At 42.6% G+C, this 26734-nt stretch overlaps 2 protein-coding genes across 8 annotated transcripts in view; one reads left to right on the plus strand and one right to left on the minus strand.

Annotated features, from left to right (window-relative positions):
* Positions 1–482: 482 nt before the first annotated feature.
* lyrm1 (LYR motif containing 1) lies at positions 483–15019 on the minus strand. Of its 4 annotated transcripts, none has more exons than XM_055651844.1 (5): positions 14821–15019; positions 10743–10901; positions 2202–2262; positions 2072–2103; positions 483–738 (listed from the first exon to the last, which is right to left on the minus strand). In XM_055651844.1, exons 2-5 carry the CDS (start codon positions 10899–10901, stop codon positions 622–624), a joined length of 369 nt encoding a protein of 122 aa, XP_055507819.1. In that variant the 5' UTR covers positions 14821–15019; the 3' UTR covers positions 483–621. The 4 variants fall into 4 exon arrangements, with proteins under 4 accessions (XP_055507819.1, XP_055507817.1, XP_055507820.1 ...); XM_055651842.1 differs by lacking the exon at positions 14821–15019 and adding an exon at positions 14133–14271; XM_055651845.1 differs by lacking the exon at positions 14821–15019 and adding an exon at positions 13945–14094.
* Positions 15020–15204: 185 nt separating this feature from the next.
* Positions 15205–26734, plus strand: part of dcun1d3 (defective in cullin neddylation 1 domain containing 3) — a 55508-nt gene continuing 43978 nt past the window's right edge. For 2 of the 4 annotated variants that reach the window (XM_055651838.1, XM_055651839.1), the window contains exon 1: positions 15205–15623. The gene's annotated coding sequence lies outside the window, so the exon portion shown is untranslated. Of the gene's footprint in view, positions 15624–26237; positions 26359–26734 lie in introns of those variants that run through there. The other 2 variants (XM_055651837.1, XM_055651841.1) reach the window with 1 other exon arrangement.

Here is a 26734-nt window from a genome sequence, read left to right on the forward strand (position 1 = left end):
AATAATATTTTTTTTATTATTATATCTACCTTTCCACCTTCCATGGAGGAACTCCATTATGGAGGAGCAGGACATAAGTACATGGTGATATCTTTATCTCTAATTCCCTATCTGGGCCATTGCAACATTTCAGTTTAAGCATATATAGTCATTTTTTCATTGTTGTTAAACCAAAATCTTGAACTTGTCACCCAAAGGATTCATGGGAGCAGCTTGACACTCAGAATGCGGATATCCAGGAGGTCATCAAACATCACTCTCTCAAATATCATTTGAGATGTGAATTGTGGTTTGAATTAAGCTGACCCATGAATGAAGTGCAACTTTGATTTTTCCACTCCTTATAACAGAATAGACCCAGAAGAGGCAAAAAAAAGGCCAATAATTAAGCACAGAAGGATGCCATTCTATTTTTCATGATGTACTTATTTTGAGAGTATTGTACAATATCCCAAAAGACAAAGTTAAAAATATTTCTAAAGACAATTCCAATGGATATTTATTCATTTAAACATATTACTGTACCCTATGGATTTTCATAATAGAAACTTTAGTACTTAAAAAAACAATGCGACTTAAGTAATAAATCATATCCACACAATCAAAAATGTTTTTGTGTCACTAATCCATTTCCTCATGTGACTGCAGGTACACTGGTTTGGCAAATTTCCTCAGCCTCTCTTGCATTTTAAACTTTCGTCCTTTTTTATCAGCAAGTCCCATAGGAGGTAAATGTATCTGTAAATAAACATGAACAAGATTAAGTCCAATATAAGATGTACCTAAAGTTAAAAATATGATTTTACAATTCTAAACTATCATATTTACAAGTTTTCTGTAGCAATCATCTTAACATCTACCAAAATGGCTGTTTGACAAGAACAGATATTTTGAGATTGAGGTGAAAATTCAGTTATCTTCCTGGCAACCTCATTCAGTCAAGAATTGATACTAATAGTAAAGCTCTATATTTGACCTGCAGAGGGTGATGAATATTAATGTTATATCAAATCTTGTTTAAATAAGATTGGTTTGCATACTTCAGTTGCAATTAAAAAAAATAGAAACTGAATAATCTAATAAGAATGAAGTATACATCCTTTAGGTCAAATGATTTATATGCTTTTTTTAAGTAATCAGTTTGGTAATATCATAGTTTAATATTTTATTTAAACTTGCAAAGGAAAAACAAGTTGTAGTACATGGAATAAAACTTTAAGGTGTTTGTTTGATTCTTGTATATTGGCACAATGAAATACATTTCTAGCCATACCATGTAGACAAAGCAATCCAAGGAAAAACTAACAGGAAGATATAGAGAGTAATTTAATATCTTGAATACAATCAGTGCCTAATAACGACAGCATCAAAAACATATTTACTCAGAACACTTAGATTGAACAAGACTAATGCTTCTGCAACATCTCCAAATAAAACCCAACATCTGCAACATTAGTTGGAAGATTTTCACACGTTATAAATTGACCATTTAGTTTTAGTTACTCTGAAGCTTGGGTCTCAGATCCAGAGTTCTCCAAAAGAAGCATTTCATGGAAATTAATTCCATAGATGACAGACTTGCAAATACCACCAGGAAAATGAAGCTTCTAGACCTATTTTTACACTCTTTAATATGATCAAAAATCCATCACGTCACATCTAAATATAAAATATCCTTCATTAAATTGTTTTGAAGGGAGTATCCATTTAAGTGGATTATGTACAATGTGGCACCTGGTGATTTAAAAGTGTCAAATTACACAGAACCTCACAGGAGTGTTGTTAAACAAATACTGAGTCACGTGACAACAGAGGACTAAAGAGGAGCATTTTAAAACCTGAAACTGAAGCAGAGCGATTTAGAATGGGAATTGCAGAATTCGGAGCCTTGATAAGTGAAGGCAGAATTCCAGTACAGTCATGCAATTCAATTTGGGGATAATTTGCCGAGAATCAGAAGAGTAGAGATTTATGGAAGGCTAACACCCAAGTTCAGCATATTTACTTCGGCATTGATTTATTTAATAAACCCATTTCAGGATATATGTATAATGTAAAGATGGTAACTTACAGGTCTTGGATAAGGAATTCTATAATGTAATCCTGTAAATGAAACCAAAGATCAAAGTTAGATGCCACGGGTACCTTTCTAAGAAAATTACTGTTAAAATATTGATGAACTTTTAAATTATTCTTCTTACCCATCTCTATCCTTGTGTGGCATTCCATTATGCAGTTTTTAATTGCCTCTACATCTGTTAACTGCAAAAGCATTTCATTCAGAGGTAATGAAAACTGACAAAATGTATTATAAGCTACCATAAATGTACACATATTAACCTGCAATAATAACCTCCCTTCAGGTTAAGGAAGATTTTTTAACGATAACTTGCACGGAAGACAATTCAGTTTCAAGTAATTTTGGCTAAAAATGTACAAATATTTACCAATAATCTAAATTGGAACTTTTACTTACAGGTCAACCTGTGTCAGAGTTTTGATTTTGAGTCAAATCATTATATATAAACAAGACATTCATAAGAGTTAACATAACCATCCAAATCTATCTCTAGGGTCTGAAGCAAGGTCCCAGCCTGAATCGTTGCCTATCCATGGTCTCCAGAGATGCTGCACTGGGTTACTGCAGCAATTTGTGTCTTTTTTATATGAACCAGCATCAGCAAATCCTTGTGTCTATATTCAAAATTAACTTGTTAATTTAAATGGAATATTAATCAAAGTTTCAGCTGAGATCCCCCCCCCCCCGATACAGGACCTTGATGGGGTGGAAGATTGCAACCTTCACATGGTCCACCCTGTGTCGATGAATGCAATCAACCCGGCGTGCACAATCAAATAAGATCAAATAGAACAAGTTGTCCTACAACTTTAGGCTGTGCACGCCATACGCAAGAAGAAGGAGCTTGCTCATCCCAACGAGGAGGCCCGCCGCTGGCTACGGGAGTAAGATCAAGCCATCAACGGAAGGTTAGAGCCCCCGAGTGCTGGAGGACAAAGAAGGGAGAGATTGAACTTTTTATTCGCCTTCCATCACAGTGAGGAATGCGGATGAGTCACTGTGGTGGATGTTCATGTTAAAATGTATTTTGTGTGTTCTGTTGCTTTTTATTGGTATGTCTGTATGTAGCGTTGTTACAAATTCCTGCCTTCAGTGGCGCTCTTGATCTGCCCACTGACTGTGCGTGCAACTTGACAGGCTGTGGGGGTGGTTTAGTAAAATGTAGGTTTTTATTGGTTGTCAGAGAGGGATATCCTCGTAAAACAAGCTTATGAGGAAATTTCATTAAGTAATCCCGTTCGCGATATTAAAAAAAAACGTTGTGTAACTATTGAATCACTATTGAATCGCCAGAACCCCTGCAACGCCTTCAAAATCACGGATCGTAAGTTCAGGACAAAACATAAGGTATGCACTGTAGGGGGTTATTTACCCTTGTCTAGTTTTAGGCCCCCGATATCGGCTGTGTCTTGCCTGCTGGCTGTGAATGTGAGCAAAATCATGGCGGCAGCCACAATCCGATCTCTGTATCTTAATCCACAAACATCCACTCTCAAGATATATCCATTCATACTAAATATCTGACTAAAAACATCCACAGTGCATAGTTTTTAGTCAGATATTTAGTATGAAAATATTGATCATGGATAAACAATTACACAAAATATAGATCATTTAGATGTTCTTATGACATGATTGTGCAAAAGATAATGATTTTGATTATCTTGAGAGTGGATGTTTGTGGATTTTGAACACATGTCTGTGCAAAACGGCCCATGCCTGCTGCAGTGTTATAAACCAACAGAGTAAAATTTATGGGAATTAAACATTCAATTCCTTCAATTTTGCATAGAAATTCATGACAAAGTGAGATTTAAAAATTGTTATACAGGTGCACAACTTTTTATCCGAAGATCCAAATAACGAAAACCTCCGAATAGCGGCCATTTTTTCAGTCCTTGAAGAAAGGTCCTTGAAAATGTTCACCGAGGGCGGCCCGCAGAGGTGACAGCGGAACCTCCGGTCGGTCCTCGAAGAAAGGGGAACTAAATCCCCATTAATAAAAGAGAAGGTGAGGGTATATTGCGCGGGAGGGTTAATAATTGACAATATGCTGCTGTCTGCCCGCTGAGTTAAAAAGTTCCCACAGTAGACTCACGATACACAGTGTATCGTGAGTCTTGCGTGGGAACTTTTTAACTCAGTGGGCAGGGAGCAGCAAATTGTCGCTCCCATCAGTTTCACCCCACCTACACCCCTCTGCTTCCCGGCCATGTGTGTGACCCCTTCCCTCCCCTCTCCAGCTCCCCGCCCATTGCACCGGCGTGGGGGCTTTGCACTGTCTTCATGTCGGCGATGCCAGCATACAATGCCAGTCACCGGAGACGTCAGGACCAACGGGACACCGACCCCCAGGCCCACTGCAAGCATGGAGATCCCAGAGACCCACAGCCAGCAGCAGCCCAGCCCCGTTCCAACTCCAGAGGAAAACTGCAAACTAGCGGGAGACATCAGGACCACCAGAAGCCGCTCCCCGATGGGCCGCTACGGCGACAAGTGGCAGTTCGCCCACAGCCCGAGCTGCGCCCCCTCATCGGGACACCGACCCCCAGGCCCACTGCAAGCACGGAGATCCCAGATCAGCAACTCCAGCCCAGCCCCGCTCCAACTCCAGAGGAACACGCTCCCTGTAGGGGCAGAAGCTGATGCTGTGCAAGGTACGTCGTGTTCTTGGGGTCGCGCAGCTCGGGCTGTGGGCGAACTGCCACTTGTCGCCGTAGCGGCCCATCGGGGAGCGGATTCCTCTGGAGTTGGAGGGGGAGGGGGGTATTGTGCTGTTTGATCGCCCCCTGCTATCCCAGGGACAGGGAGACAGAACGTTCACCGAGGGCGGCCCGCAGAGGTGACAGCGGAACCTCCGGTCGGTCCTCGACGAAAGGGGAACTAAATCCCCATTCATAAAAGAGAAGGTGAGGGTACATTGCGCGGGAGAGTATGAATCCCAAGACAAAGTTGAGTGAGCGTTCACCGAGGGTGGCCCGCAGAGGTGACAGCGGAACCTCCGGTCGGTCCTGGAAGAAAGGGGAACTAAATCCCCTTCATAAAAGAGAAGTGGAGGGTATATCGCCTACCTGGAAGAAACCGGACATTTTTTCCAGGATGTCGTCTGCACACCAAAACTCACGTTTGGCGCCAAACGCATGTCGCCTCTGCTGCACACGGATATAAGAGTGTGAAAATGTCGCCTTAGGCCGCCTAAGGCCATGTAGCCCCGCTAGGGTGACATGAGTGCGAGAGGTGATTCAATGCTGCGGTCACATTTACAAATTCAGGAATTCATTCAACACACTGCATTTCATACAGACATTTATTCTGCAAGAAAAAACTACATTGAAGACTCAAACACGCGACCGAGGAACTGCCGGGATCAAGGTGCAAACTCGCGACCTTGCGGATATGAGCCGAGCACTCTACCACTGAGCCAGCCATTAAAATCTACGCTAAAAAATTTCCATTCCGAAGGCCGACAAATTCCGAATTACGAAAAGTGTCTGGTCCCAAGGCTGTCGGATAAAAGGTTGTGCACCTGTATTGTGAATTCTTGTGTGAATGGGATCAGTTTGTTATTTGGATACTTTGACTATTTAAACAATTATTTTTAGCCTTTTATTAAGAATGGGATCGATGTTTAGATCTAATAATTGAATTTAGATGAATTTAATTGATTTGATGACTGATGAATATGAATTTTTTGTTGTGTATTTACTTTGTTTAACATTACAATAATAAAGTTCTGATCTTGAGAATATCACATTTTTTAATTTTCAAGGCAGTCTGGGTGTTTATTACTATTTCCGTCACAACGAAAATTTTTGTAATTCGCTACTTAATTTGGTAATTAACTAATTATATACTTTAATTTCAGGTCATCCAAGTAAGATGTATCATATTTGTTTCAGAATGCTTCAATCTATAATTCAGTTCTCTTAATTTTTAAGAAGGTTATGGGCTTTTATGTTAATTGACTGTCCTTGATCACAGCTTTTCTGTTAAGTTAATGGAAAAGCAATAGGGAACAAGATGCTAATTTCCGAGTATGAAAATGATCATAACTTTTTTAATACTGACGTTATGAAAGTGAATTAGGTATCAAATGTAATTTGTTTTTATGCTTTATCTGATGTGATAAATTACAGGCTTGATTTTTAACATCTCACAATGTTGTAACATCCCTACTGTATGACAAATGAAATGTCTTGTATGTTGCAAAACATACTTGGCTAATAAGGTATGATTATGATCATTGATATCAGGAACAGATGGCCTTGTTAACAAAGTAAAACTTCCCAAAAGTGCATCAGCTATCATACAACAAGATTTACATCAAGCTAGATATGTTTTAAGGAATATCTTAATGACGGAGAGGGAATTAAAGACGCTGAGATTTAGAAAAGGAATTTCGGAGACATATCAGCTAGAGGGAGAATGGAAATTGTTAAGTTACACAAATGGAGGAATGTGGAATACTGGAGGGTAGCAGGGCTGAAGAGATAAAAAATAAACACGGTTGATCAAATTTAAAGTATTACAAATCTAGATTAAGTAAAGATATTGCCAGAATTTGTGCTGAGCAAATTTAAGAGGGAAAGGCATTAGGGTCATTAAGTTAGCAGAGTATTTAGATAGGAAAATAATAGATGAGAGAAGCAACAGATAGCTTGCAAGAGAAGCACACGATGTAATGGGGTTCAATGAGGCATGCTTGCTGATAGAGATATTATGAAGTTAGATGATTTGCTCAGGCAAAAAGTGAGAAAAAACAGCTATGCTCACACCTAGTTATGCATTTATGTTAACATTCATCTATATAGGCATTTGCAGGTTTTGTTGTATGGCACAGCCAGATGAATGGGGATGGATAGATTAATAATGAATATTTGGCAAAGTATCATAAGCATCCCATGTGGATATTACAATACTAGTGCTGTCAGCTATCAGAAATGTTCCGACCCAAAACGTCACCTATTAATGTTCTCCACGGATGCTGCCTGACCCCCCCCCCCGAGTTACTCCAGCAATTTGTCTTTCCTTGGTAAACCAGCATCCCAAGTTTCTTATTTTTGCAATTCTAATGCCCACCGGAACCAGACTAAGGAATTAGTTCCCCAGTTACTTACCATCCTTATGCCACTGGAAACAAAGATCTTATTTATTCAGTTTTTAAACTCATTTTGACGTTTTGTTGCACAATTTTGCCAGGTCAATCAAGACACTCAAATATGATACAATTATAATGGAAGACATTAAATGCTGGAGTAACTCTGTGGGTCAGGCAGCATCTCTGGAGAGAAGGAATGGGTGACGTTTCGGGGCGGAATCTCCCACAATACAAAGGGAGGGAGAAAGTGCCCGGCGCCGACTAGTTGAGGTGGCTGTGCACATGTACAGGGCGGCCGATTATGTGCTGGCCGTGGTTGTGCACATGTGCAGGGGGAGGATGTGCAGGCGTGGTAATGCGCATGTGCAGGGCAGCCGAGGATGTGCTGGCCGTGGCGGTGCGCATGTGCAAGGCAGCCGGCCATGCCGGTGGATAAGGAGAGCGGAGACCCGGCGGCCCGGACACGGATGGCGGGCCGAGATGGAGAGTGACAGAGATAGAGAGATAGAGATAGAGAGGGGGCCTGCTTAGAGTTGAACAGTAAGTCCCGGGTGCTTGCCAAGCCGAGCGAAATGACACGGCTTTCAGGTTGCTCAACGGGACTTTAGGTGGCCATCGGCAACCGGGCAAGTGTTAATTTCGAGCACTGTACACACTGCTGTAATTTCTATATGGTGAAACCAAAATGTATAAAAATGGTCTTTATTAAAATCTGACAATGTACATTTTAACCACATGTGATTTTTTTTCTATTACAAATCACAAATTGTGGCGTACAGAGGCAAATAAATAAATGATGGGTCTTTGTCCCAAACATTATGGAGGGCACTGTATGTAAAAAAGTATCGATGATAAAGGAAACAGGCCATCGTAAGCTATTTGTGGGGTGAAATAAGAAGCTAGTGCAACTTGGGTGGGAAAGGGATAGAGAGAGAGGGAATACCGGGGTTACCTGAAGTGAGAGAAATCAATATTCATTCCACTGGGCAGTAAGCTCCGCCATACTCCGCCCAACTACATCTGATCTATATCCTGCATTGGCCTTAGATAACCTTTCTCGCTATCCACATCATCGTGTCATCCACAGATGCTAATCTCGTCTCTCACATTCACATCTAGCCATAATATATCACAAACAACAATGGTTCCAGCACCATTCTTTGCGGTACTCCATTGCTCACAAATGTCAATTAAATCAACATGCTTCCATCACTGGATCCAATTAGCCTTGGATTCCATGTGCTAACAACTTCTGAACTGACCTACCACATGGGATCTTGTCAAATGCCTTACTAACATCCATAAAACTGCACGGAGGCGCAGCTAATGGAGGAGCTGCCTCACTGCGCAGAGACCCAGGTTAGATCCTGACTTTGAGTGATGTCTGTGTGGCGTTTGCACATTCTTAGACGAGTGTAGGGAATGGATGATAAAATGGAATAACATAGAACTAGTGTGAGCAGGTGATTGATGGTCTGCGTGAGCCTGTTTTCAAGCTGTATCATTCAATCCAATTCAATTTAATTCATAGTTCCAAAATAATGACATTAGGTTCACTGGCCTGAACTTAATCCAGTTTACCCAGGCTACCTATATAAAATAAACTATATGAATTAGTCTACAATTTTAAGGCACCTCACCTGTGGCTCATAAGGATGCAATGATCTCCATCGGGGTGCCACCAATCTCCTCCCTTAGGTACAACCTGGGATAGATCCCATCTGACACTGGGGATTTATCAATGTTTATGCATTCTTTGACATCCAATACCATCCTCCTCCTTAATACTGAGATGCTCCAGATTATCCACGTTCTCCTCCCCAGACTATCTTCCACATCGTTCTCTATTGTGAATACAGATGAGAAATATTCATTTAGGACCTCGCCCATATCCACTGGCCTCTCACTTGTTTTCCAGGTAACCATCTTGCTTGATATATTTACAGAATGTCTTGGGATTCTCAATCTTATTTTGGGGGGGGGGTGCGGTAGGGGGTTGTTGGTTAGTTGCATAAAATTGGAGAGTTCAATTACTATACTGTCAGGCTAAAAGTGTAATACACGCTGCCATTTCTCCAGTTTATGTGTGGCCTTACTCTGACAAAGGAGAGGACCCCGGCCAGAAAGAATGGGAATGGGGAGTTAAAATGGTTAGCAACTGGGAGATCCAGCAGGTCATGGTGGTCACAAACTATTCAATTACTACCTCAGCTTTAAACAAAAAAGTTCTAAGTTACAACTTTAAAATGTCTCAAGGACATTGCACAACGTGAGCATTTTTAGACGGCCCTTGATAAGGTACCGCATGTGAGGCTGCTAAACAAGATGAGAGCCCATGGTATTAGTAATGCATTTTGATAGTAGGAATAAAGGCGTAGACTATTTTTTTAATAGTTAGAGGATTCAGAAAGGTGCAAAAGAACTTGGGAGTGCTGGTGCAGGCCTTCCAAAAGCTTAATTTGCAGGTTGAATCAGTAGCACGAAAAGCAAATGCAATGTTAACATTCATTTAGAGAAAATTAGAATATAAAAACAGGGATGTAATGCTGGGGTTTTATAAGGCACTGATCAGAATGTATTTGGAGCATTGTGAGCAGTTTTGGGCCTCATATCTGAAAGGATGTTCTGGCTCTGGAGATGGTCCAGAGGAGGTTTACAAGAGTGATTCCGGGGTCGATGGGGTTAATGTATGATGAGCATTTGACTGCTCAGGGTCTGTATTAGTTGGAGTTTAGAAGGATGGGGGGGGTCTCATTGAAACTTACTGAATAGTGGCAGGCCTGGATAGAATGGTTGTGGAGACGATGTTTTCACTAGTAGGAGAGTCTATGAACAGAGGGCACAGCCTCAGAATAAAATAATGTACTTTTAGAAAAGAGATGAGAAGAAATTTATTTAGCCAGAGAGTGGTGAATCTGTGGAATTTATTGCCACAGACGACTGTGGAGGCCATGTCATGAACTTATATTGCAAATACTTAAATTTACCGACTATAATAATAATAATGATAATAAATTTTATTTATGGGCGCCTTTCAAGAGTCTCAAGGACACCTAAAGGACTATACCACTGTTGTTGGACAAATAATGAGCAACAATGTGTACAGGAGAGAGATCTGGTATCTATTAGCAAAATAAAGGAGATGCTTGTTGACTTCAGGGATCTGTGAACATGCCTTCATTGAAGGGAATGTAGTGAAGAGAGTCAACTGCTTCAAGTTATTGGATGTGCACCTCCGATTAATGCAGTCACAAAGGAAACTGATCAACGGCTCAATTTCATCAGAGATTGATGAGATTTGGCATGTCAAAGAGTCATACAGGACGGAAACAAGCCCTTTGCCCCAACTTGTCCATGCTGACCAAGATGCCCCATCGAAGGTAGATCAATTGGCACGATGTATTACAGCTTACACAAAAAATTCAAACATATGAAACAGATTAAAATTGATTACATTGACTCTCGTGCACACCCTACCATCAAAAAGGCACGAGTGGCAATGCATCTTTGTACTATATTTTCCCCATTGAAATTAAATGTAATAAATTAAAACTATTAACTTGCATTTTTATTTTTTCTGAATAACGTTTTGGCCTCCATGACGATGTATTGTTTTTCTTTTAAAGTGTCATCTGTTAAGCCTGTTATTGACTGCCATGTTCTTGCTATTCTGAAGATTCTTCGATAAAGACCAAGCACTTCGTTTCTGGTTGCTGCTGTCATCTGATCAAATGAAGAAAAATATATAATTATGATTTAGACGAATATGCAGTTGGGTTAACTGTGGTAGTGGAAAGAGGTTAGCAACAGCTCTACATGGCTTAGTCGAGAGAAAGGATACATAGTAAACCCTGGTTATAATGGACCATTGGGGGGGGGGAAGATTGGTGCGCGTTATTGCAGATTGTCTACCGTAACAGTACAGTATTGTTATTTTATGGTTGAAACAAACAACTGTAGATGATGGTTAATACACAAAAGGACACAAAGTGCTGGAGGAACTCAGTGGGCCACACAGCATCTCTGGAGGATATGGATAGGTGACGTTTCGAGACCTTCTTAAGACTGATTAGTTCGGCTGAGTTACTCCAGCATTTTATGTTGTTTCACCTTAAAACTAGATGCCAATGTTACTGAACTGCACCATCGAGCTTCTCCCAAGCCGCAGCCCCTGGCTGCCAGCTCTTGGCTTAGTCTGCTGTCAACTATAAAATACACCCGTTCTCCCCTCCTACCTCACCCACCAAGGTGGAGTACATTGGCGACTCCGCGGTAGGAGAAGGCAGCAGTGGCAGGGGGCCAAGTGGACAAAGCGACGAGAGGAGGAGGCGGTGGCAGCAGGGGAGCAGACAAAGCAAAGGGAAAAGTAACAGCCGCTGAGAGGGAAGCTGCACACTGACCGAGCGCGTACTGTCGGTGGCCCGAAGAAAGCACTGATCACAGGTGTTTTGGGGCGGGAGAAATTAAAAATGATACATACAATAATTGCTCAATGCCACTACATGCAAGATATTTAGAATATATAATTCAAATAATTCACAGGACTTTGTCTGTACAACAGTTTGTTGATTTTCACAAGGGAAGAATTCCTAGAAAATATTTTGTAAAGTAACATTTTGTAAAATGGTTGGATAAAATAAAATTTAGATATTTTGGTTATGTATTTCTTTGTACAGAGAGCGTAGGGGTCTTTGATTTACAAAAATATTTTGCATTTGTGTGGACAGTTGGGCTATTTTCACCAAAATACCATAGATTATTTTGCCCAGCCATTGTGATTCACAAAACCTAGCTTAAAAAAAATGTTTTCCAGGAAAGTATCTCTTTTGCCAATTGAGAAATACGCATATTGCTCAGAATGTACAACTCTCCAACCTCCAACTCAACATTAAGTATAGCCAAAGTGTTCAAGAAGGAACTGCAGATGCTGGAAAATCGAAGGTACACAAAAATGCTGGAGAAACTCAGCGGGTGCAGCAACATCTATGGAGCGAAGGAGATAGGTAACGTTTCGGGCTGAAACCCTCTTCAGACTGATAGGGGGTGGTGGGGAGTAGGAAGGAAAAAGGGAGGAGGAGGAGCCCGAGGGCTGAGGGATGGGAGGAGACAGCTCCAGGGCTAAGGAAGGGGAGGAGACATCAAGGGCTAACAAAATTGGGAGAATTCAATGTTCATGCCCGCCGGATGCAGGCCCCCCAAGCGGAATATGAGGTGCTGTTCCTCCAATTTCCGGTGTTGCTCACTCTGGCAATGGAGGAGACCCAGGACAGAGAGGTCGGACTGGGAATGGGAGGGGGAGTTGAAGTGCTGAGCCACCGGGAGGTCAGGTAGGTTCTTGCGGACCGAGCGGAGGTATTCGGAGAAACGATCGCCCAACCTCCGCTTAGTCTCACAGATGTAGATCAGCTGACATCTAGAGCAGCGGATGCAGTAGATGAGGTTGGAGGAGATACAGGTGAACCTCTGTCGCACCTGGAACGACTGCTTGGGTCCTTGAATGGAGTCGGGGGGGGGGGGGGGGGGGAGAGGTAAAGGGACAGTGTGGGGCTCGATAGTTATGGGAGTCAGTGGGTTTGTAATAGATGTCAGTCGATAGTCTGTCTCCTATGATGCAGACGGTGAGATCTAGAAACGGTATGGAGATGTCAGAGATGGTCCAAGTGAATTTAGTTGTGAAGTTGATGAAGTCAGTGAGTTCTGCATGGGTGCAGGAAGTAGCAACGATGTAGTTGTCAATGTAGCGGAGGTAGAGTTCGCGGGTAGGGTCAGTTTAGGCCTGGAATAGTGATTGTTCGACGTACCCTACAAAGAGGCAGGTATGGCTGGGGCCCATAGTTATGCCTTGGATTTGGAGGAAGTGGTAGGAGTCGAAGGAGAAGTTATTAAGGGTAAGGACCAGCTCTGTTAGATGGAGGATAGTGTTAGTAGACGGAAATTGGCTGGTTCTGCGGTCGAAGAAAGAATGGATAGACTTGGTTTATGCTCTCTAGAATTTAGGAGATTGAGAGGGGATCTTATAGAAACTTACAAAATTCTTAAGGGGTTGGACAGGCTAGATGCAGGAAGATTGCTCCCGATGTTGGGGAAGTCCAGGAAGTCCAGGAGTGGTGAATCTCTGGAACTCTCTGCCGCAGAGGGTAGTCGAGGCCAGTTCATTGGCTATATTTAAGAGGGAGTTAGATGTGGCCCTTGTGGCGAGGGGGATCAGAGGGTAGTGAGAGAAGGCAGGTACGGAGATACTGAGTTGGATGATCAGCCATGATCATATTGAATGGCGGTGCAGGCTCGAAGGGCCGAATGGCCTACTCCTGCACCTAATTTCTATGTTTCTAAACGGAGGGCTTTAAGATCTTCCTGGTGAGGGATGGAGGTGTAGAGTGACTGAACATCCATATTAAAGATGAGGTAGTGGGGGCCTGGAAAACGGAAGTCATTGAAAAGGGCGGATGAGGTGCTTTGGACATAGGTGGGAAGGGATTGTGTAGTGTAGACGGAAAGAGCGATTTAAAACCATGGCTTGCATCCACGGCATGAAACATTTATCATGTGAAATTCAGTTGCCATAACGTCGATACAAACTATTCTGGAAATGACTTGATTTTCACTCTATGAATACGGTGGGGAGGGAGGGGGATCAGATACAGTGACTCACATCTGTCGGCGACTCAAAGGGTTCCTCGCCTTTAGGACGATGCATCTATTGGAAGCTCACAGGTGAAGTTTTAAAACGAAATAAACTACCAGATCACACCATCGATGTACCTACATTTCGGAGTAAAGCGGAGGGTCTACATTACTGACATCGCAAATTTATTGACAGGAACCCCCTCCTAAAAAAATAATCCTGTCAAATATGTTGTGTTTTTTTTACAAGTAGCCTGTGACATCGCGATGGGAAGGGGGAGGAATGGGGGAATGATCAGCACGCGCGCCGCCCGCCCGCCCGACACCCACCTGTGCGCGCTCCTCGGCGCAGGCGTAGAACGGCTTGGGCTCAAGCGTCGCGCATGCGCTAATGCATCTCCAACGGCGAAGCACTTCAGTGCAAGCGCCGCGCATGCGTTGACCCCTCTCGCTCACGCACACACGTTGAGAACAGCGACCTTGGGCGCCGCGCATGCGCCAACTGACCCCTCTCACACTTCACGGCGAACAATGACCCCCGTCAGCTGGAGCGCCGCGCATGCGCCGACGCACCTTTCTCCCACACACGGAGGAGGGAGGCGAGGATTGAGCGCCGCTGCGTGCACCTGGACCAGTCCACCTCCCTCATCACCATGGTTATCCGACTGGTTCCTCCTGAGTCATTTTACTGTTTGTATGCCTCGCTGTCAACTTCCCTATAGACAATAATGAACCATCATTCTACATTTCCTCGATGTGTGGGAAGGAACTTGCAGATGCTGGTTTACACCGAAGATAGACACAAAATCGTCAGAAGAAGGGTCTCGACCCGAAACGTCACCTATTCCTTTTCATTATAAATGATCTCTGACCTGCTGTCACTCCAGCATTTTGTGTCTATCTCGGTCTAAACCAGCATCCATCTTCCATAGTCTAATACATCAATCATCGGTCTATCTTTCATTGCCTTGAGTTGAGGCAGCAGCGTTTGCATTGACCTGTCGTTTTCACACCTTACCCTTCCATATCTCTAGTCTCCCCTCTCCCCTGAATCTCAGTCTGAAGAAGGTTCTCGACCCGAAACGTCACCCATTCCTTTTCCTCCAGAGATGCTGCCTGTCCCGCTGAGTTACTCCAGCATTTTGCCTCTATCTTCGGTGTAAACCAGCATCTGCAGTTCCTTCCCTCGCAGCCCTCGGCTGGTGCTCGTGCAGGAACTCAGGCCGGTGAGCGCGGGCACGAGGGCCGGGCACGAGTACGAGTACGCGCGGCCCCCGCCAACGGTGACAATGGAGACGGGCTCGGTCCCGGGCCGGGCACGCCCTGACGTTCCGTATCGCTGTGAAAATAAAGCGTTTGTTTTCACTTTCCTTTACCCGGCACCAGCGCCGCCTGCGTCCTGCGTCACTGTTGTCTGACCACAAGGTTTGGTGAGGTAATGCGCAGGCGAAAAAGCTGCTGCCTGCCCGGCGCAGTAGGAAGTGATGAGGGGAAGTTTCTGTCTCCTCAAATTATCTGCGGAACGCTGGGTGTTTTCATCCATACATTTCTCGAAATCGTAGTTTTCCCATCTGTTAATGGCGGTTTGAAAGGCATGTCCCCAAAAGGATCGGGGTTATCGACCGTGATGTCGTAAGAAGGCCTACTGCTGGCTTTGCTCTCTCTGGGACGACTAAAGTGGGCGAAGGGAAGCCCGTCGTTGTTCCAGTGACTGCGTACAACCTCTGAGTCTAACCCTGCTACCGCTAAAACTCAGCAACATCGGTGTTTGGTTCGCTCTTCTGTCAAACGGGACGATGCCTTAATTACACTCACATTATTGTAAGTTCTTGTTTTTCATAGTTCGTATTTACCGACATATTATACAGAATGGCAGCAATGACAGTTTGTAACAATTGATCTAAGTCTGTCGAAGTTAACTCTGAACACGAAGACGTTGTGCATTTTTATTTAAGATCAGTGGGACAACTTTTCTTCGGTGCTGGATATTTAAATATGGTTGGTGCTCTACGGTGAAACACCGTGTTAAATGTTTTGCTTGAAATCAGGTGGATAAAAAAAAAAGAGATGGTATGTGCTATTACTTTCGCAGATTGCATGTTTTTCAGCAAAAGTTGTAAGACTAGAAAGGAAAATTACAGATTTTTGTTATGGAGATGATTTTTGGTAGGTTAATTTTCATGAGCCTAATCCATAGTAGATGTAAACAATAGTCATGCATGCAATCATTTTATTCTAAAAATAAGCTACATGTTGAAGTTGTGGAAAAAGTAGGCAATGTTCAGTGGTTTATTTAGGAACATGGTGTTACCTGGCCACACCTGCCTAAATTTGAGAATTTTGTGTTTCTGGGATTACCAACTGTTCCCATTCATAATACAACTGTTATACATCTCAAACATAGAAGCCTTGTTAATGATTTAATTTTGTTTTAAACTTGAAATCAAGGTACATGTTCATGTATATTGAATCAGTTTATTGTAGAAATTTCAACAAATTATTTACTCCGATATAAAATAGCTGGATTTTTTAATGTTCTTCATTAAATATCTTACAAATGCTCCAACATGCATGTGAGTTGTAGTGACTGTTGAACAAATTGCGACAGACAGTTTGTGCACAACAAGTTCTGCAATATCATAACCACCAAGTTTTTTTATTTTGATGGTGAGTGACAAACATTTGGTCTCTTGAATATTTTCCTCGTCCCTGACTTTCTCTTAAAAAGCCAATACATCTTGTTTGAGAAGAAGCACTTCTACTTGAGTCGGAACTATACTCTAATACCCAATTGGGAACATGTTGAGACAAGCCCATAGAAACAAACTGTGACCCAAGTTGCATGGTACATTACATTCATTTTAAATATCTAAAGGTTTTAAGTTGTATGTATATGTAAAATTGACATGAGATATTAGATCAATTCCTAAGTGTGCACATTTTCTAAGACTTTTTTTACAGGAGCTTCAGATTTCAATAAAGTGCCCTGGATGTCTTTGGTCATCAAAATAATAGGATTAAATTGCTATATTACTCCCTGAACACATGCAGCTAGCTAGGAGACTAATTAGTGCAATTCCTTTTTTATTTAAATTCAAGTCCTAACTGTTATTTGAATATTAATTCCCACTTGGAGATATGCTGAAGAGGCTAAACGTTAGTTTCTTCTCTACATCGTTTCAGTGATGAGAAGAATTGAAGAATTTTGAAATACATTCAGAAAAATATTTTTATGAGCTCCATTATCTGTTTAATTCTCAGGTATTTGGGTTCAAATGCACTTGACCAAACTGCTTTACTGGTCCAATACCAGTCCTTTAGTCAATACTAAGTTACTGACAAATCATTGCTGGTATACTAAATTAGCCAAGCATTGAAACGCTGCCATGTCGAGAAAACATTCTTAGTTATTTTCTGAAATTGAGGATGAGAGCCAGAGGAGAATAGCTTTATTCTGATGTATCTGATCCACACTGTGCATAGTGCCTGGTACGACAATGGAAAGAACTATTGCTTTCAACGAGTACAATATCAGCATCTGTTAATAGTTTAAATACCAGTCAGTAAATAGTTTAATGTTGTACATTTTACAATAAGTGTTTTGTTGATTAGGACTAATATTGGTGCATCAAATTGCAAATATAATGCTAATACAAAATAATAAATTTAAAGAAAATTGAATATTCTTGAGTTTTCTCCGAAATTGCACATGCATGGAAAGGAAGTTATAAATGAACACTGCTAAAGATAAACTACTGAGAATACTGTTGTAATCGCATGATTAATATAAGGAGCCCAGCGGGAACAGAGATACAATATATAATGTTTGTATCAATTCCATAGATTAAGTGTAACATTTAAAAAATCAAGCAGTGGCTTCATTTTAACCACAAATCTGACTTTGCTCTCATAGTATGTAATGTTTTGTTTATTGACAATGTTAAATCTCTTAAATAATATTATTAACTCCAGCAGTAGGTAAGCAGGCTGTAGCCAAAACAATTGGTTAATTAATAAAAGTGTTTGAACCACTTTCAATAATTTCTAACTAATAGATGTTGACTTGCAAAATGAAAAGGGCTTGAATCATTTCATGTAGTTAGGAGTAGATATTTTGGGGAAAAATAACACAAAGCACTGGATTAACTAAGCAGGTCTGGCAGCATCTCTGGCAAATGTGGATAGGTGACATATCAGGTAAAAATGCAAGATATAATGCACAGTCATATTTGGCATTAATATTTGAAAGCTATGCACCAAATCAAAGAAGGGGTGTGGTGCATATGGGTGGTGCATTCATTGAAAGATTGGTGGGTGCAATTACCCTCTATCAAATACACAAGTGTATATGTAATATATCATTTTTGTTTTGCGTGTGTCCCTTGACCTTTCTTACTCGTATTTTTGCAGTATGATCACAGGTGAAATGTCCTCGTGCTTAATTCATACGTTGTGCTGTAACCTCCAACCTTAATACTTTCTTTATCATGGGTTCCATGACTTACTAAGCTCTGCCACTGAAGGCAATGCCTTACACCATCTGGCATTGTGAAATTCTCATTTAAATCTCTGCATCATCTTTTCCCAGAAAACTACCTCATTGAACTCTGTTCTGTTACATCATATTTATCCTTGTCAATTCAATGCTGCGTAAAATTTGCACTGTTATGGTTAATCAGAGACTACTAGAGGTATGTTAAGTTACAAAATAAATATCCAAAGCAATGAATGCTATTGTTCAATTATATCCAAGCAGCGATATCAGGCATTCATGAAAGTCACAATATATTGATGTGCCATCTCTATTTTACCTGTTTCTTTGTATTGGTGACTATTGCTATCTGTTTGGACCTATATTCTGGGCAATCAGTGACCTTTTCCTCTTTTATTGAAATTGAATGCAAGTTTTGTTGCAGTATTGTTTAACCTATGGAGTGGTAACAGTGTACATAGGTCAGAGACTGATGACCAATGTTCCTGGATGTATCAAATTCAATAGTTAGAACAAGGATGTCATAAGTGATAGGACCAGAATTAGGCCATTCAGCCCATCAAGTCTACTCCACCATTCAATCATGGCTGATCTATCTCTCCCTCATAACCCCATTATCCTGACTTCTCCCCATAACCCCTGACATGAATCACAAATCTTATCTATCTACCTTAAAAATATGCATTAGTGGCCTTCTGTGACACATAATTCCACAGATTCAGCACTCTCTGACTAAAGAAATTCCTCCTCATCTCCTTAAAGGAACGTCATTTAATTCTGTGGCTATGACCTCTAGTCCTAGACTCTCCCACAAACATCCTCTCCACATCTGCTCTATCCAAGCCTTTTGATTGATAAATAGTTTTGATTGAGCCAAAGATGTTGTTTACTTTTGGAGATTTTGACTCACCAACATTTCTAAATAAAAAAATGATGTCATTATTTATTAGCTCTCTAACAACTTTATAATTAAATAACAACAACATGGTATTGTTAAGTAAAAGCATTCACTCCATTAAAATGATCCTTTATTCAATTTTAAGGATTTCTTTGCACAAACATGTTCTAGCCAACCATTATCTGTTGTTAAACAACTGAATCACAATTATTGAATTTGCATTTCTGAAGTAACACTGTGGGTGATGGAGTACCAATCACACAGAATGAAGGTCTCAATTGAAGGCATTGCATTGTGAACAGTTAAATACAATACAAAAGTACCATTATAGATATAATTCAAAGCATCTAAGCATTATTCATGAGGATCTTCTATCGCTAACTGAAATGAAATCACCCATGCATTTAAAGATTCTGCAGTCCCTCTGGAATGAAGGTTGCAGGGAAAATTAAAAGCAGAATAATTTAATCATGAAGTTCGTAAAATATATCTTGGTAAAGGATTTCCCGAACTGGTGGGTGGTGCAAAATGAAACTAGGAATAATTTGGGGCGAAAAGTTAAGTAATCCATACATTTACATTACATTTTTTCAGAAATGTTCAACTATAGGCATATCTTGCTGTCTTGGTCTATTCACAGGAAATAACTCCACCTTCTATTCCTGTGAAAACACTTGTGGTCTACATATACACACTTGATGTTGTAATCACAGAGTGCTAAGTCTGCATACGAAAAACTTCTCATACTTTTGATGGGTTTTTTTTTTTGCAAGTGCAATTAGTCTTCTATTTCAGTTACCAGGTGATAATGAAAGAACAAATTTATACGAATAATATTTTTCATTGCCTCAGCATTTCCTACAGCAATTCACAGCTGAATAGGTGCTAAAGAGCAGCCACTGTTTTCGGAAATCATGACGGCAAATTTGTGCACGTGGTCATTGAAATTGCAATTGGAATGGCAAAATCTTTTTGAGCTGTTGTTGATCTGAAAATCTCCCGTCAACTACTTTGTGTGGTAATGTGCATTCTTTGGGTCTAATGCAGGACTTGGATGGCTCCTTGGTTTGATGGTCTAAGAATGGCTAGATTTGCTATTTGGATCACTTTCAGGATAGATGCCTAAATATTAGGCTGATCCTTTTTCTACCCTCAAGAGTTGTGGCACGTGCAACTTGAAAGTAAGATCGGATTCAGCATTATGATGACTGAACAGCTTCCTAAAAACAAAACAGCACTTCCATACCCAAGTTGCTTGGTTAAGTGATAACATGGTGAAATGGGACTAGAGTACAAATCATGCGCCCTATAATTTTTCTGAGAAGTAGCAGATTGCCATTGCTCAAGGGCAGTCCATGTGCCGTATGAGATTTTAGATGGGCCAACTTGTGACTTGCATTTTACCCATAGGTCAGGAGTGTCATGGGCTATGGGGAGAAGGCAGGAGAATGGGATAATAGGGAGAGATAAATTAGCCATGATTGTATGGTGGGGTAGACTTGATGTGCCAAATGGACTAATTCTGCTCCTATACGTACGAACGTGAATAAGTGGTGGATGAGCATGAAAAGATTAATTCAATAATAATCTCCTCAGGAGACAAAGGGAGAAACTTGGTTGGGGGGCACCTGTGAATCAAATGAACCCAAGGAATGCTCAGATCACAAAATAAACTAAGATTCAATTTAAATGGAGCAGTAATTACAAAACTAGCTATGAAGTGATTGCTTTTCAGTGAATGTTGAAATGTGTTACATGCCCTTGTGCCTGGTAGAACCATCTCATGTAGTGAGCGTGGGAAGAAAATAAAAATGTTTAAGTTGAAAGATGTCATGTTCCAGGCCTTCATATGATTCAAGCTAACATTTTAGCAACAATCCCAATATTTCACTTTTATACTAAGTCTGGTGTTGTGTGGACACAAAAAACTGCAGATGCTGATATCTTGAGCAAAACAACATTGTGTTGCAGTAACTCAACACGTCAGGCAACATCTCTGGAGAACATGGATAGGCAACGCTTTGGATTGCGACCCATCTTCAGACTGATTGCAGTAGGAGAGGGGGGGTTGGTTGAGGATGCTGGAAGAGAGTGGGGGTGGGACAAAGCCTGGCAAGTGATAGGTGGATACAGGTAATGGGGGTTGATTGGCAAATGGGTGGCCGATATCCAGAGATGTGAGCCAAGGAGAGAAGAGTCGTGAGTTCTGAAAGATTCTCTTCCTGTGAGTAGACAAAAATGCTGGAGAAACTCGGCGGGTGAAGCAGCATCTATGGAGCGAAGGAAATGGGCAACGTTTCGGGTCGAGACCCTTCTTCAGATTGATGTGAGGGTGGGGGGGGGGCGGGGCAGGAAGAAGAAAGGAAGAGGCGGAGACAGTGGGCTGAGGGAGAGCTGAGAAGGGGAGGAGAAGGCAGGGACTACCTGAAATTAGAGAAGTCAATTCGGAATGGGAGGGGGAGTTGAAGTGCTGCGCCACCGGGAGATCAGGTAGGTTAATGCGAACTGAGCGGAGGTGTTGGGCGAAGCGATCGCCAAGCAGCTGACGCCTAGAGTAGCGGATGCAATAGTTGAGGTTGGAGGAGGTGCAGGTGCACCTCTGCCGCACCTGGAAAGACTGCTTGGGTCCTTTAATGGAGTCAAGGGGGGGTAAAGAGACAAGTGCAGCAATTCCTGCTGTTGCAAGGGAGAGTGCCAGGAGAGGGGGTGGTTTGGGTGGGAAGGGACGAATTGACCAGGGAGGTACGGAGGGAGCGGTCTCCCCGGAAAGCCCCGTAACTCCCTGGTCAATTCGTCTCTTCCCACCCAAACCACTCCCTCTCCTGGCACTTTCCCTTGCAACCGCAGGAAATCCTACACCACCTGATCTCCTGGTGGTTCAGCCCTTCCCATTCCGAATCCGACCTTTCTGTCCTGGGCCTCCACCATGGCCAGAGTGAGGACCACCATAAATTGGAGGAGCAGCGCCTCATATTTCGCTTGGGCAGTTTACACCCCAGCGGTATGAACATTGACTTCTCTAATTTCAGGTAGTCCCTGTTTTCTCCTCCCCTTCTCAGCTCTACCTCGGCCCACTGTCTCCGCCTCTTCCTTTCTTCTTCCCGCCCCACCCCCACACTCGCATCAGTCTGAAGAAGGGTCTCGACCCGAAACGTTGCCTATTTCCTTTGCTCCATAAATGCTGCCTCACCCGCTGAGTTTCTCCAGCATTTTTGTCTACCTTCGATTTTCCAGCATCTGCAGTTCCTTCTTAAACATCCTGTGAGTAAATAACCTTTCTAGACTGTCCTAATTGACTGATGTAAGCTTCCTGAATAAGACTTGTAGATGCCTCATCCAGAAGAGTCAAAATTCCCCTGGGAATTGTATACGTTTCAATAAAGTCGCTTCTAAACCTTTGTAAGAAATGCCCCGTTCTCCATGTTGGAGAATCTTTTATCCTGAATTCATCTAATTAATTTACAATGCACCACCTCCAAGGCAAATACCCTTGCTCAGATGGAAATATCAAAACTGCACAGTACTCTAGGTGGAGTTTCATCAAATCTTTGTACAGCTGCAGCAAGACTGACCCTTGAACTCGCAGGTCGCCTACAATAAAAGTCAGTGCACCCTATGCAGCAGTGTGACACAACTCGTAGAGTTTTATCTCAAAGTTCAAGTGACCCAGACACAATCCTATCTTCTGGGGCTGTGCGTGTGGACTTTGCATGTGTGACCACATGGATTTTCTTTGCCTGTGTGTGAGTGGTAGACTTTGAGGAGAATGCACATGTGGGGAGTATAACATGTTGGCATCAATGGGCACTTAATGTATACCAGACTTGGTGTGCCAAAGGGCCTGTTTCCATGCTGTGCGATTGATTAAATTTGCCCTAAGTCAAACACACTAAACGGATGAAATCTGAAACTAACATTTCAGAATTATACTGTAAGAAATCCGTGAAGTAAAATCGGTATGAAATGTTTTCTTTCCCCACTGTTGAATATGTACAGCATTATCTGGTTCTATTCCATTGGATTTCCTGATTGCTGTTCACACCTACTGAAATATTAATTTTCAATGTTAATCGCACCATCAATCACAGATCCCTCCATCCCATCTCATTGTAGGTTTCTCGTTACTTTAATGTATTTCAGGTTTTCATAACTTCATATTTTTCTCAATTCCAATGCCAACTTTGTACCTCTATTTAAGAAAAGCTACAAGGAAAAGCCTGGTAACTACAGACCAGTGTACCAAACTTCACTGATAAGTAAGTTATTGGATGGGATTCTGAGATGGGATCTACGTGCATACAAAGGCAAGGGCTGATTAGGGATAGTCACCATTCCTTTCTGTGCAGGACATCACATCTCACATGAACTTTACTTTAGCAAGCCCTTTGGTAAGGTACGGTGTGGTAGGCTGGTTGGGAAGGGATCCCGGGAGAACTAGTCAATTCGATGCAAAGTTGACTTGTAGGAAACAGAAAGGTGGTAGAGGCTTGAAGGCCTGAAAGAAATGGTGTGTCACAGGGATCAGTGCCATGTCCACTTTTGGTCGTTATTTTTATAAACAATTTGGGTATGAATGTGCGTGGCAGGTTAGTATTTTCTGCAGGTGACATTATAATTAATTGGTGGTGTGGTTGACAGTAAAGTAGGTTATCTAAGATTACAGTGTGACGATAAAGTCTCCTCAAAGTCTACCACTCACACACAGGCAGATACAGTAAGATTACAAAACGAAGGAGCTGATCATGGACTTTAGGAGGGCACATCATCCGAGGACGTACACTCCATTGAGTATAAATGGGGATCCTGTGGATAGGGTGAACTGTTTTAAATACCTGGGAGTCCACATCTCTGAGGATATGACATGGTCATCACACGCCTCAGCACTGGTGAGTAAGGCAAGGCAGCGCCTTTACCACCTCAGGCAAGGAATTGGTCTCCGAGGATCCTCCAGTGCTTCTAGAAGTTTAATTCGGATAAATGAGAGGTGTTGCATTTTGATAGGACAAACCAGAGCAGGACTTCAACAGAAGGCTCTGCAGAGAGTAGTGCGTTCGGGCCGAAAATAGTGGCACTATGGGAAGACTACAACAGGAGGTGCAACTCCAGAGCAAACAAAATCATGAGAGACCTCTTCCACCCCTGCAATGGACTGTTCCAGCCGCTACGGTCAGGCAAACGCCTCCGTTGCCACGCAACCCAGGTTGAGAAGGAGTTTCTTCCCAGAGGCAATTCGGACTGTAAACGCCTTTCTCACCAGGGACTAATACAGAAAGTCTATTATTTATTATGTAAAATACATGTGTGTTATGATTGTGTTTATAATTTGTTTGGTTGGTTTGTTGTTCCGCGAGCATTGCCACTTTCATTTCACTGCACATCTTGTATGTGTATGTGACAAATAAACTTGACTTGACTTGACTTGATCTTGATCAATGGATCCAATGGACCGAGGAATGGCAGAAGAAGTTTAATTCGGATAAATGAGGTGTTGCATTTTGATAGGACAAACCAGAGCAGGACTTCAACAGAAAATAGTGGAGACTTGGGAAGTTGTAGAACCCAGGTGTATGGTTCCATGAAAGTGGCAACACAAGTAGAAAGGGCAGTGAAGGCATTCGGTACACGTGCCTTCATCAGTCAGGGTATTGAGTACTGGAGTAACTCAGCAGGTCAGTCAGCATCTCTGGAGAAAAAGGATGTGATGTTTTGGGTCGGGACCCTTCTTCAGACGCAGTATAAACCAGCACCCTTTCAACACATTGAGTACAGGAGCTGGGATATCATAATTCAGCTATACAGACATTGGCAAAGCCACATTTGGAGTATTGGTTACAATTCTGGTAGTCCTGATAGAGGAAGGATGGAATTTACATTGGAAAGGCTACAAAAAATATTTACTAAGATATTAACAGACTTGGAAGGTTTCATTTGTAATGGCGGCTGGATAGTCTGGGTCTTTATCCTGGATCATAGGAGGCTGAACGATAAACTAGTAGAAATGTATAAAGTCATGAGGGGCATCGATAAGGTGAACAGCCACAGTCTCTTGCCCAAGGTAGGTGAGACTAAATCTAAAGGGCATAGGTTAAAGATGTGAGAGGAAAGATTCATAGGGGATATTAGGAGCTACCTTTTCACACAAAGGCTGGGAAAATGGAATGGGCTGCCAGAGGAAATGATGGTGGCCAGTACAATTTTACTTCGGAGTCACGTGAGTGACTACGTGAAGAACCTGCTAGCCCGCATGCGCGTCATTATGTCGATGCATGGCGCAACGACTGGCTGGCAGGCGCGCTGCTCCTGCAGCGGTAAGTTTCAAATCCTACAGGTAAGTTCAAACTTACTTTTCAGGTTGTCCTTTGTTGCAGGAATCTCTTCTCGTAGGGTTTCCTGTTGGATATTACATATGGGCGAAACCCGGTCAGACCACGGGGATGCTGGCTACGGACTGTGGAAGTGCGGGTAGCGGGTGGCCGTTGAGTTTGCTGCTCGAGTCGCTGACAGTGTGGTCAGCGACTCCCGAGGGTTTTTAATTCAGGCCGCGGGGTATTTCAGACCACGGTGATGCCGGCTACGGTCCATGGTAGAGCGAGTTGCGGGTGGCCGTCGGGTTCGCTACCCGACTCGCTGACAGTGCGGTCAGCGACCCCGACTTCGGCAGCCCAAAAGGAGGGCAACCATACAGAGTTGGAGAGGCCTGGGCTGGACGAGCCCGGCCAGGAGGGTTCCCCTCCGTCATTTTAGGGTACGTCCTCGGACGTTAAACCCATCCTGATGTGGTCCACAAATCAGGGCCATATCAGCGCAGGTCCTCGGGGAACTAAGGCAGCGCAGTCTTCAGGGCTGCTTACTAATCTCCCCTCAAGTGGAGAGGAGTGCAAGGGTCAGTATGTGACTGACCCCAACCCTGGAAGTGTGTCCAGGGCACATTCTACATTTATGAATAAAATACCAGAGTTCCCCTCGCGTTACTAGCGGCAACATTACCCTTACGTCCAAACGCAGTAGCATTTCTCTAAGCTGGTAGCAGCCAGAAAACTGATTCTTTTCCAGTGACTGCGTACAACCTCTGAGTCTAACCCTGCTACCGCTAAAACTCAGCAACATCGGTGTTTGGTGCGCTCTTCTGTCAAACGGGACGATGCCTTAATTACACTCACATTATTGTAAGTTCTTGCTTTTCATAGTTCGTATTTACCGACATATTATACGGCTGCCTTTCTTCCTTTGATTCCTTGCCACGCCGAATCCAGACGCAGAATCGCCGAGATCTTTTCCATTTCGGTAGAGATTTCACTTTTCTTTCAAAGTATCCACTCCTGATTACATTTCTACATATTTTTTAATCAAATCCTTCTCCCCCCCCCCCCCCCCCCCCCCCCCCACCCCACTCACTCATTTTGTCACCTCCTGCTGGCCAGCGACCATAACGGCTGCTGGCGCCCGCATCTCGCCTCAAAGACGCCATTTAAAAACAGCCGCACTGCTGATTCCTGAGCCGCTTGAGTTGGAGGACCACGTCTCCCGTGGGGGCTACGGGTA

The sequence above is a fragment of the Leucoraja erinacea genome, chromosome 20 (genome assembly GCF_028641065.1).
Source record: "Leucoraja erinacea ecotype New England chromosome 20, Leri_hhj_1, whole genome shotgun sequence".
In the NCBI taxonomy this organism is placed as follows: domain Eukaryota; kingdom Metazoa; phylum Chordata; class Chondrichthyes; order Rajiformes; family Rajidae; genus Leucoraja; species Leucoraja erinaceus.